A 12,759-nucleotide genomic window follows, 5' to 3' on the forward strand; every position below is an offset into this window, starting at 1 on the left:
CCATGAAAAAAAATTTCTCCTAGACTGTCCTAATTCTAAGTATTTTATATTGATTTTTCTAAATGCCCATGAAAATAAATACCACTCTTAAAAAGAATAAAACTCACACACATCTTTTACAGACACAGTAAGAAATTTAAATAAATGCTCTTGAAATAAAAAGCCAATTACCTTCAGACTCCAACTATTACTACTAGAAGAGCCTTTTTGAGACACATTCTTGAGACAGGGCAGATAGAGGGGGATGAGTTAACCCAGGCTGTCTGAGCTTAGGGGGTAATCAACTCCCCAAGCCCCCAGGAAGAGCTTAATTGCAAACCAAACTGGAGTCTAGACTTCTGAGAGAGTTGTTGGCCCTTTGTATTTCTCAGTGGTTTATCACTTTGAAGCTATGAAAACGCCCAAAAAAATCATGTGACCTGAGCAAGGGAAGCAGTAAGTTTTCCTCTTGCACCAAGGAACTTCAATAAAATGAAATACCAAAGCTTTCTGAGCACTCTTCATTACCAAAAGACTTTTTACAAGTCACAGAGTTACCATGAGCTATGGTACCACTGTCAGCCACTTACTAATTTCTTGAATGGATAAGTGGTTGAAGTGAAGATGAGGATAAGCAGCCTCACAGAGCATTCCACATCCAGAAGGAAGACCCAGAAAGGGCTGGAAGGAACTTCAGGCTCTTGCTGCCACAAATAACTGTATGATCACTTGTTCATTCATTATGCCCTACTGCATGATGAAGTTAGATTTCACTTACTCCTGGCAAAAGGCAATTCCAGAATCTGCTCTGACTTACAGCCTAAGTTTATTAATGTTTTTGATGACTCTTTCTCAAGGCCTGGCACAAACACAGAAACTTCCCAGACTCCAGTAAAGATTTCTGAAGCCACTGTTAACTTAACAGAGCAGCAGGAACCAAGATGTCTAGAAAGGGTCTGGCAAAGTCCTAAACTTGATTCTCTTGTGCAAGCAGCAGATTATCAACTTAGTGATGCTGGGAAAAGAAGAAATTAATTTAAAGAAGATGAGAGAAGAAACAAATAAAGAAGAAGGAAAATAAGGAGGTCTGATTTTGTTCAACAAAAAGGTGAGCTTTAGTTTTAGCAAGAGAAAGGTTAGCTTGCCTACGTATGAGTTAGTGTTTCAAACTTACAGCTGAGAAATATGCAATTGCACAACACAAGCTAGGAGTGCAACTCATTTGAAAATGGAAAAACTTCCTCCAAATGTAAATACTACAACTGCTGAGTATGTGCAAGAGGAGGCTGAAGAGGAAAAGAAAATATAAGATGTAAGGAAAAGAAAATATAAGATGTAACTTATACCTATCCAGACAATATCTCTAGGCTGGCCACACATTTAATTTATTTTGATATTTAAATGTTTCTACTCAAGAACAGAAGAAGCTCACAGCAAGAAAAACTCAGAGTATTTTTTGCTATAATGGATTTTTTTATCTTGATTATTACTTAACTTATGGCTACAATTACCAGAAAGAAAACTCTGAGCTTAACCCATAGCTATGCTGAGGCTTTCTTATGGTACTGTGGTAGTGATGGATACTTTGCATCCATGTTTTATTTCTTTTTGGCTCTATGCTGACAAGAGGATGCTTTAATTTCCAGACAACTAAGCCTTTTTACAAGTCTCTCTTTGCTGAAGTATACATCCAGTAATTCAACTCCAAATACTTCTACTTGGAAGAAACTATATTGAAAAGACTGGCTTCAGATCTTTATCTTCAGAATTTTAAAAATATGTTTGAATCAAAATCAGTAATATTTCATTACTCAAAATTTATGCATATTTTAACATTTTATATGTAAATCAGATAACCTAAAAACCTAAGGTAAACAGATTTTTTAAAGTCACATGAGTGTACACATGCATATATTTCTAAAGGTATGCAAGATGACACCAAAATACCTGAAGATGGTTAATTTTTCACAGAATCACAGAACGACTGAGGTTCAAAAGGAACTCTGGAGGTCGTCATGTCCAACTGCCCCTGCTCAAGCTGGCCCCAGTAGAGCAGGCTGCCCAGGAACTTGTCCACATGTCTTTTGAAATCTCCAAGGATGGAGACTCTACTGCCTTCCTGGGCAACCAGTGCCAGCACTCAGTCACCCTTACAATTAGCAAGTTTATTCTTATGTTCAGATGAGACCTCCAGTTTCTCTACAAAACTGTATTTTCTAGAGATCTATACAATCACAAACATTTAAACTGAACTGTCACATGACAAACTGCTGGTTATCAGCTGCCAGCTGCAAATTCTGCAATTTTATATATCCACATACCTCTTCATGCTCTCCTGAAGAAACAGGATTATCCTCATACGTGGGGAAATGACACCCTGCTTTACAACTGCAAAACCTGCCAGTCTCCTCACGTGGCTCCACTATTCTGCAGTTTACTTTAGAGCTCTCCACCACTCTCCCTTCTAGAGATTCCTTCATACTGCATTCTAAACAGGGGTCTTGGTTTCCTACTGGCAACATCCCGGCCGACTCTTCTTGGGAATCCAATGATGTCTGTGCACTCTTCTCCATTCCAGACTTTTTTAATCTGGGAAGGAATTTTCCAGATTCAAGCTCCGATTTTCCGTAATAATGCCCTTCTTTTTCTGCATCTTCTTCCAGAGGTTTGAGATCTGCTTGCGGATCCTCAAACACATCTACTTGAGGAGGGACAGCAATACCTCCCTCATCTTTTTCTGACTCAAATTCTGACTCGCTTCCACCACCTGGAGAAAGTTCAGATGCAGAAATTGGGCGAAAGTGAGTCCTCGGAGAAATCCGTATAGCCCTGTACTGCGTTCGATCCACACCACATATCCTGGGGTGTAAAACCTCACTGTCTGAATCAGAGCACAGAATCGACTTAGGTTTAAAACTAGGGCTGAAAGATGCAATTCCTTCTGGCTCAAACGAACACTCTACATGAAGAACTTGTGAAAATGGATTGTTCAGGTCAAAGGAAGAGAATGAGTATTCAAGCCCTGGTTCTTCGACTTGAAAGTTACCACAAGCTCCCAGTAAGTCTTCATGGAAGATAAAAGAAAAACCCTTATTTAATCCGTTATCGCCACTCTTGGATTGCTCATTCTGTTCAAACGATACAAATGGCCTCCATAATTGCCTGTGGCCAGGGGCAAAGCTATTACCTGGAGTCATAAAAACATCTGTACCAGCTATTGTCACCACATCGGAAGCTGCGCACTGCAGTAAGCTCCCCTTTGAGTGACCAGGTGGCACCACTGCCCATTCTCCATCACTGTTAAATGTTTTGAGCTCCCCATACACACCACCAAGTATAAATGAATTTTCTTTATCCTGGTTAACATCCCAGGGCTTTGATGGTGTGGTATAGTCACCACCATCTACTTTTGATAAATCATTTGAGACAAAGGCTCTCTTCTCTACATTCTCCTTTTGACCTTCCCAAAGGTGATACTCTGATCTTTGCACTGCTTTATTGGGTTCCTGGAGGGTTTCAACTTTTGCTTCTGTATCCAAACAGCAGCAATAGTTATTTACATCAGTTGAAAACAATTCATCTTCTATTCCTTCTATTTCTACCATCGCTGCAGAATTTCTGTCTGTCATATTTGTCCAAATATCTTTAATAACCCCTGAGCTGTAGCCATCTCCATGTGGACTGCTTTCCCTACACCCTTGTGTAGTTTCATAGTCTTTACTTTCTGCTTTTTGTTCTAGCTGAATACCACAGACAGATTCTAGCTTAGATTTCTTTTTGAAAATCAAAGTGGGCATTTCTCCTAAACTTCTAGCTTGTTGCTGGCAGGTTTCTTCTGGCAGAAAATCTAGAATTTCTTCATCTACATAATTCGAAGACACTCTAGGAACTACATAATTAATATCTTCTGCATTAAATTGCGTGGATTCTTCATATGGAATATTTATAGTCTCATTGTCTGAACGTGTTTCCTCCGAGTGTGACCATGGACTACAAGTTCTTGTTGAAAGATTAGAACAGTGTTCATTTTCATCAAAGGCACTATTTTTGGTCCATATTAGCAATCTAGACTGTGTTTTCCCAAGAATATTAGCAGTGCTACTAGAATCTGCATTTTCATTTCCCAAGTTGAGTGTTTCAAAAGAAAATGGTAAAACAGAGTTACTGCATTGCACTTCAAACACTGAAAAACAAGAGTTTATACCAGACCCTTCATTAATATCTGAAAAGAGCTCTTGATTGCCAGCAAGCATGTGTGAATTAAGCATTGTGCTGTCTAGGATGGGGGAGAATCTGATTGGAGAATCTCCTCCAAAACTTTCCCCATCTGCATCAGCAGAACTAGAAGATGAACAGCACTCCCAAAATTGAGCTAAATTACTAAGATCTTGCAAGAACCACCCTTCAGCACCAACAGAGCTGGTCGAATCAGTCCATATTGCACTTTCCCCTTGCAACTCCATTCCATCTAACACTATGCAACATTCTGCCTCAAAATCAGTTTTTTCTTTACTTTTCTGTCGAATCATATTTAAAATCCGACTCTCCCCTTGCATCGTATCTGAGGCACCAGGATCCAACATGGATTGATCAATATCCACTTCATAGAAGTGTGTTAGTTCTGACAGATGAACATCATCTAAATACTTGTCGTCCTCTGGTTGAGAACATATTGAGGTCCCAGCGAGGTCAATATCCTCATTTAGAACTGCAGGCATTTCTACAAAGTGACCATCGATGAAAGTACCTGCTGCGAGGTATGTTTTATGAGTATTATTGTTGCTAATACAAAGACCATGCACTGATTCAGACAACTCTTCTACAGCCTCTGATGTTACTCCACATATATCTTCTCTGTTGCGGTACGTAGTCTCCAGCTTGCTTTTTCTGCTAACAGGAACAAAGTACTCCGTAATCGGCTCAGTATACCACAAGGGCTCTTCTTTATATTCCTTTTCATTTCTACTGTCTAAATACAAATCTTTTCCATCACTACCACCAGCTTCTTTTCTTCCAATTTCTTTTAATGGCCTTTTACCTCTTTTGCACAGTTGTTTGATGGACCCGCTGCTGCTGCTGCTGCTGCTTCCGCTGTGGACTTTTCTATCAACCTTTTCAGCAGATTTCACTGACAGCCTGCTCTGCCCGTTACGCCCTTTTTTACTCCGAACCTCTCTCGTTTTGTGTCGCACTTTGATACATTTCATTGATGCCTTGTATTCACCTTGATTACCACTAGAGCTTGAGCCAGCCTCACTGGATCCAGATGACCAGGAGCGGGGACGCATCTTCCCTTCAGACTTATGGCGGACTTGCTTTTTGTACAAAACAGGCTTCTCTTCAACAGTGCTGTTACTAAAGTTGTTTTCTTTCTCATTTTTACTCTTCTTCTGCTGGGTTCTTTCCTGTACAGTGGCAGATACTTTATTACTTCTGTCTTTAGTTACTTCACTTTCACTATTGCAGTCCTTTGGAGAAGATGTATCTGTGCTAGTTGGTGGAACAGTGGATGAAGATGAGGAGCTAGAGTAAGAACATACTTTGGATTTATTCCATACAGTCATAATTTCCTGCAGGCAAACTGGTTTTTCAGAAAGAGGAGGAAATGCTTCATAGTACCTGAAAGCAAAACAAAAGTGACATTTGGATTGTAGAGCTTCAGATAAGCATTAAGATTAGAAAGCATTACTAAAAACACAGGAAAACACCTGTCTAATTGCTAAAAATATAGTTTGCACTACATATGTACATCCCACCCACTGGACTACTGAATGATCTCAAAGGGAAAATTAAAATGAACTTTAAAGTGCTTATATTAATATATGTTTAGAAATATTCTGCATACAAGCAAAACAGTTTCCTTTTCAGAGACTACTAAATATCACTGTAGAGAGAAATTGTGGATGCTTACAACAGTGGCTCCAGATCTATCAGATCATGTGGCAATTCACTACAGTCTTCTTAAATGTTTGATTTAGATTATAAATGAGAAAGTCCTGAATTTCAGTTTTTAAAATTCTCTTTTATGAAATGAAACACTATCTGTTAAGTTCTACATAGTTTGACCATCCAGTTATTAAGAAAAACCTGTTTAAAAAAGATTAATTTCTGAGTAGTTTAAGATGCTTTACAGCTTTATGCAAGAGGTACAAGACTAAAATACAGTTTTCTGCCACATTTATAGTAGTATGTGCTTGGTGGTAGTGAGATATATACTGAATCACATATATTTCAATGAAAACTTATTAAAAATTTTTACAAGTCAGTTAAATGAAATGCACATTAGCACAACCAGTTCCCTGAAGACAGATCATCCATTTAATAACATTTCTACTAGGCTGCTGCTACTAGTAAGAGATACAGAAGCAGTTGTATCTCCAAAAGAGGTCAATGACAAAACTCCTGGGTAGTTCAGTAACACTGGACTCAGGTACTGGCTAACTAGGAAATCACTTTGGTTATCAAGAGTTTAAAGGTTATAAGAGAGTTTGTTTGCCATTTCAGCAATAGAAGACAGCAAGATCTCAATCCAGTAAACAGATTATTCCCTCCTTGCAAATTTACATGTCAATTAATGTTGTTTCAAAGGTTTTTGTCCCTGATTTAGTCTTCAGGAAACTAAAAATAAAGTATGGCTTGAGTTCTGTATATAGTCAAATGAAAGCTATCTGGGCTTTGAGAGAAATTAAACTAGCCCATGGTACCAAGTGCTTATATTTAAACACATAACATTAACAAAAGAAGATGGCATGAAAATAAATGTATTTCTTAATATCCACAAAACTCCAGATTCCCCATTAAGTTAACTTAACAATGTTAAAATATGGCAATAAAAAGAGAAAAGCATCTCAGATAATAATAAGAAAAAAATGCATACATTTCTACTTGATCCTTTGCTGTGGGAGATAAATCAGTCTCAGGAGTCAAAGAGCCTTCTAACTTTTTGTGAATCTTCTCCTCTGTTTTGGAAGAAAATTCCAAATGTTTAACAAAAAATTCAAAAGAGCCAGTGGACTTTATAACAAAAGTATTTAATGAAAAAGCATCAGGATGTATAACTGTAAGAGTAGCAAAATTTCCATACAACACTGTAAATAACATTAAGAAAGTATGAATTACCACCCAAGATTCAAGTTTTTCACCTGCAAATCTGACCAAACACGACTGGCCAGCAGCCCCATGCAACCTCATGGCTAGCAATGCCCCACTGGGAGAATTCCTGCTGAACGTTTGTTTCATATCCAAATCCTTATCTCATTCTTGCATTGCTACGCACACAGGAAATATCACTTAAAAAATCAACTATTTAACTAAATGTTTTTATCATTGGCCACATCTAACTTCAAGTGTTTCACTAAAAGGAAATATCCTTGCAGTAATTGCTGTGCTTTGAGTGGATGTAAAGGCATATTTCCTGTAGGAGAGATGACTCTGAAGATTTTCTAATTATTTATATTAAAACCTTTAGAATAAATAAGAAGGTGAAACATACTATTCTTTCAATTTATATTTTTTCAAAATAAATGCTCAACATCACTTTGGCTCAGGAATAAACCCACTCCATTATGAAATATTAAGAGCTGACTAATGTTTACTGTTTAAAAACAAAAAAGAATGTAAACAGCTAAAACAATGCTTCAAGCAGGTAAATGTTTATATCTCTTATCTACAGCTACTTACACTATATAATAAGCATATTAATTTTACTCTAAGTGTCCAAGGCTGCTGCTATGTGCCTGAATAAACATTTATGTGCAATGAACTTTCACTGGAGACAATATTATGCTCCCTCCCCTAAGCTTGACATCATAAAGTGCCTTATAGCCCAGAAAATTTTAGTGATGTTATTTGGATGCTTTTCACACAAAGAGTTTCCACATAACTATTTTGAGGCAAATCTGCTCTTTGCAAGCATCAATACACAAAAGGAATAGAATCAAGCCTTTTTTATTTTCATTACTTTTGGTAGGGGGGCAAATGCTGAATTTGGAATATTTACTAAAAAAGCAGACACAGCTGGATATGAATAGTTAGAGCTTTTCATGAAGAGAACTCCATTTGTGACTGGCTATTTCTTAGGTAAATAAAGTATACCAATACAAAATTGCTTAAATTATTGAATGAAATTTTTCAAACGTATTATAAAATTGCATGGCCTGTACTAAAAGCTACTGAAATAACAGCCTGCTCCCCCACATCCACCCCCATCTCAGAATGTTGCAGAGTTGAGAAATACAGTACATGGGCTCAAAAGCAGAAACATTTTTTTTCCTCACCTTGCTTACTCTGAAGGTCTTTCAGTTTGGAGCAAAGCTCCTCCACTAATGTTTCAATCCCAGAGCTCTGCACAACAAAACCACATGGGAAAAAAAGTCAAAAAATGGAAAACATAACTTACTAAAAAGAATTTTAATGTCATAGAAATATACCAATACAGTAAACATATCTCAGCAGACATATTGTTCTTTTTGCACAGTAACTACATATGAAAAATCAACAAAAATTATTACTAGTATAAATCCAATCCTATAAATACATTAGTTAGAGGTCAAAACGATTCCCTGGAACAGGAAGATACATTCACACAGAGGTTTCAAACTACAGGTCACATTGTTGCATCATTGGATATCCAAGGTTTTGCAAACACAGCATGTCACATTTACTGCATGGTATTGCTGCAGACTTAGTCAGGAGTCTCAGGATAGAAATTCAATGACCCACTGATCACTAAGATGCATTTCAAAAAGCTAGGCCTGATGCTTCTGGCTGCACAATTTATACCTGTGGGAAAGGGACTGTTAAAAGGATACAGAAGATCAGGCATGAAGGTGGAAAGGAGAACAGTAGGAAGGCATATCCATGTATGTGGCAGAGAGGGAGAGGAAATGCTTCCACAGTATCTGTTATGCTAAACACTTCCCATAGTCTTGCCAATTTAAAAAATGATCAGGTATTTTTTTTTCTTTTTAAACACTCTCTTATTAACAACACAGCACAGACAAAAACAAACATCTTATTAATATTCCCATAAGCCTCTACTTCCTCCTTTATTCCTCTGCATAAATACTGAAATACTGAAAATAAATATACACACAAAACAGTCCAATATATTACCCACAGAGGAAAAACTCCATTTCATTCCAATGGAATAAAATTTTAATTCCAGTCAGTGAAATACTAAACACCAACTTAGAGCCTAAAATAACCAATCCGGTTGGAAGGAAAACTAGGTGAGGTGGGCACTGTGTGGATATTTGTATTGTCATTATCCAATGCTTGGGAACTGTGCTCAGGGATTGCACTTCACACTTTCCATAACAGCAAACAGAACCAGAATCACATTTAAACACAGCAATCTGGAACTGGTGAGGAGGACACAAGAGCTCCCCTGCACATCACCCTACAGCTGGAAGTGGTAATGAGGGAGGACCATGCAGCTTATTGTGTCCTGTGCACAATATCATATATATTGTTTCCTCAATATCAACTCCATCATTGTTGGAAGTCTAGTTCCAATTATACTTGGAGAAACTTACACAAACCCTCAAAGAAAATCATCTTATCTTCTGAATTTAACATGATCTTATTGTGTGTGTAGTTATGGGGCATGTTTTCTCTCTAAAGGTAATGCCGACCAAATATCAAGTTACAGAAATGCACAGAAAAGAGTCTGACTTGCTGTGTCACCCTGGTGGTACAAAGATTACATTTTTCCAAGATCTAAGAGTTTCTTGTCTCTCCTGATTGCTGTCCAGAAATTGCTGAGAAATGTGAATATATGTTGCTAAAGCACAAGTAAATATTATAGAAAAGAGAATACTAATTTATACGGTCAGACTAGCTTGTTTAATTCACTGTCAGAAAAAATACACTTGAAAAAAAATCATACACTGAAGCAATGATTTATATGCTAACTCTGAACTTTAATTATTTGCAGTCAAGTGAAAAAGAAAGCAATGTTCTATTCCTAATTGCATTGCTGCACTGAAGTGCTAAATATAAACCTTTATGCCACATACTTAACCGAGGATGACTTAGCAATATCAAACTTCAGAAGGCATATCCTAGATCAGTAAATTTACCAGTACAAATTAAATCACTGAGCAAGGACCAAGCAGGACAGTAACACGGACAAAGCTGTGTAGTTGTAATAATTTGTCACTTTATGCCTATAGCACTCTTGACTCCCCCTCCTCCCTCAAAAAGGTCAGCAGAGGAGGAGCTGGCCTTGGTTTTCCTCAGCTCCCCGAACTGTCTAATCGAACAAGCACCTGTAGCAAACACTCCAAGGAATACAGATTCACTTCCTTGAGTTAATACAGTATCACGCTAAAAAAGTGCCCCAAAGCAGCAACAATACGCTTACCATTACACCGAAGAAGAGAAAACTTTTGGAATCCAGCGCCTCATTTCCTCCTGTCCCATGAAACTAATCCTGGAGTCAGCTGACGCGGCGGGCGCTGTGAACAGCGGGGGTGGGACCCGCAGTGCACAGCCCGGAGCCCCTCACTCCCACCGCAGCACACCAGAACCTGCCGCAGGCTCCATGCAACTAATGCCACGGCAGTTCTTTCATCTATGACACTCGGGTTCTCAGAATATGACATTTAGCTCCTTTTTTGTTGTTTACCTTAATGCATTGGAGCTGAAACAACCTCGTGGCCTGAAAGTAACATGTTCCAGGCACTGGCTTGGTTCAACAGGACACAGCTAGCTAACAAAACCAGGTGATCTGCTTGAAGCACTTTGCTTATGCTCAAATTTAAAGACAGCTCCCACAGACTACAAATACTGGAGCACTTATAAACATTTTGAAATATGGAAATTTTAGCGGCCAGTTACGATTGCTTTTTTAACTTCATCATGAAAGGCTTAAAATTCAAAATTGTCTGGCCCAGACTTCCACCAACCTATTTCTCTCATTCGAATTGCAAAGGACGCTGCATACTTTTTAAATTCATATCTTTAATTTTGCGTAACAATATTTCCTGCACATCAAAGACATTTTGCTCTGTTCTACTGTTTTAAAAGTATTTCTCTTTCATTCCCCTACTTTAACGTACATCCAGTTTCACCAAAAGTTATTCTTTTTGGCTTTTTATCAGCTGGCTGCAGCAAGGGTAGGATTACATAAAGGATAGGTGTTATGTTACTGGCATAGGAGTGATGGTGCTAACAGATAAATTAAGCTTCTGAACTCACCCAGCATGAACAAGAACAGTCAATCTGACTGCTGGAGTTACACGACTGCAGTAACTACTGTCTTCCTTACTGACCACTATGCCCCTATTCAGAGCCTAATTAATGCAGTTCTGCATAATGAAGAATAAGACTACTTAAAAAAAACAAAACCAAAAAACCAAAAGAGCAAAGCTCTCACACATTTTTATATATATTTGTAAACTTGTCTGGTAGTTTCAACTTCTTTTTGGATTGGATTTTTTTTTTCCCTAAACACACAGGCACATACATATATATGATGTCAAATATTAAATCAAAGACCTTTTAAACACTGTCTACTTTGGAAGTAGAGCAGTCAGAGATGACAAGTGGTAACTCATTAGCCCAAAGCAGCCCAATTGCTTTCGTATGCACATTCACAACTCTGTATAGCTGCAGAAAATGTCCCCAGAAGATATTAAATTTGTAAGTGCAGTTTCTTCTGAAATATTTTTATAAATTTAAAATATTCAGTTAAATTGAGGACCATGGAGAAACCCTGTATTATGTGCAGCAATTTTAAATTCACTAAAAACTGTTGTCTATGTTAACAGTGGGCACTGGCTTCTATGTTTTCACAGTTTTTAGTAAAAAACTGTGAAACATTAGCTCCTCTCATATGCTTGACAAATCATTTGAATTCTGAGCTGACATTCACCTCTGCTAGCAGGTTACTTCCAAATGTTGCAAACAAGCACAGCACAATCACTACCCAGAAAATTTAAGAAGTTTTTCCTGAATTTGATCACAAACAGCACCACTATTATTTCACATAGTCATACTATGGAACTGAGACAGGGATTGTTCAACAAAGTTTTTCATTTTCACTGAGCTTTCACTTCCTCCCATCATCCAGTAATGATATCTGGCTAGGGGTGTCATATTTCCAACAAAAAAATGCCCCATACAAACATGTATTTTGTCCTGCAGGTCTGCACATATGCAGTAGCCAAGCCTTCTGGACAAAACAAAGGAAAACAAGATTTTGATAGTATTTAGAAGAAGATCTTTCACCTCGGACAGACCACAAATATACATACAGAAACTGAAAAATTCCATCAGATTGTATAACTCAAAGAGAAGTGGTTTAGGGAGATGTTTGGCTTTATGTTTTTGGCAGGTTCAATTTTTTAGCTTCTAGTCTAACATACATTAAAAGCTTCCTCTAGAAGCTTTGGCCAGTGCACTGTAAATATTTACTAAATATGGCTTTTTACTTCATGCCTATAAGGTATGAGGAGAGGTCCTTGCCCCTCTTAAATAATTTTGAAAAACAAAAGCATTACAATTCCTTTTACTTGAACAACTAAAATAATCACTCATTTGCTATTAGGGTTTTGAGAGCTTTCTAGCTTACACTTTCAAAACAAATCCTCATTTCCCTTTCCCAAACACAAAGAATCTGTTTAGGTTGGAAAGTGCCTCTGGAGATCATCTAGTCCAAACCCCTGATAAAACAGGATAAACTAGAGAACACTGACATTCCTTTCAAAAAACACAAATTCAAACAATCTAGAAATTAAAGTAAATCAATATGTTCATAGTTTCAAATCATTGCTT

The 12,759-nt window shown here is 37.6% G+C and overlaps 1 protein-coding gene across 8 annotated transcripts in view; it reads right to left on the reverse strand.

The window, feature by feature from the left end:
• Positions 1 to 12,759, reverse strand: part of KIAA0232 — a 64,474-nt gene that overhangs the window by 10,978 nt on the left and 40,737 nt on the right. For 7 of the 8 annotated variants that reach the window (XM_079306855.1, XM_079306850.1, XM_079306851.1 and 4 more), the window contains 3 exons: positions 8,256 to 8,322; positions 6,857 to 6,938; positions 2,301 to 5,598 (listed from right to left, as the gene is read on the reverse strand). In XM_079306855.1, coding sequence (XP_079162981.1) covers positions 2,301 to 5,598; positions 6,857 to 6,938; positions 8,256 to 8,322 — 3,447 coding nt within the window. Of the gene's footprint in view, positions 1 to 2,300; positions 5,599 to 6,856; positions 6,939 to 8,255; positions 8,323 to 10,345; positions 10,428 to 12,759 lie in introns of those variants that run through there. The other variant, XM_079306854.1, reaches the window with a different exon arrangement.

This window comes from Erithacus rubecula (genome assembly GCF_903797595.1).
Source record: "Erithacus rubecula genome assembly, chromosome: 5".
Taxonomy (NCBI): Eukaryota; Metazoa; Chordata; class Aves; order Passeriformes; family Muscicapidae; genus Erithacus; species Erithacus rubecula.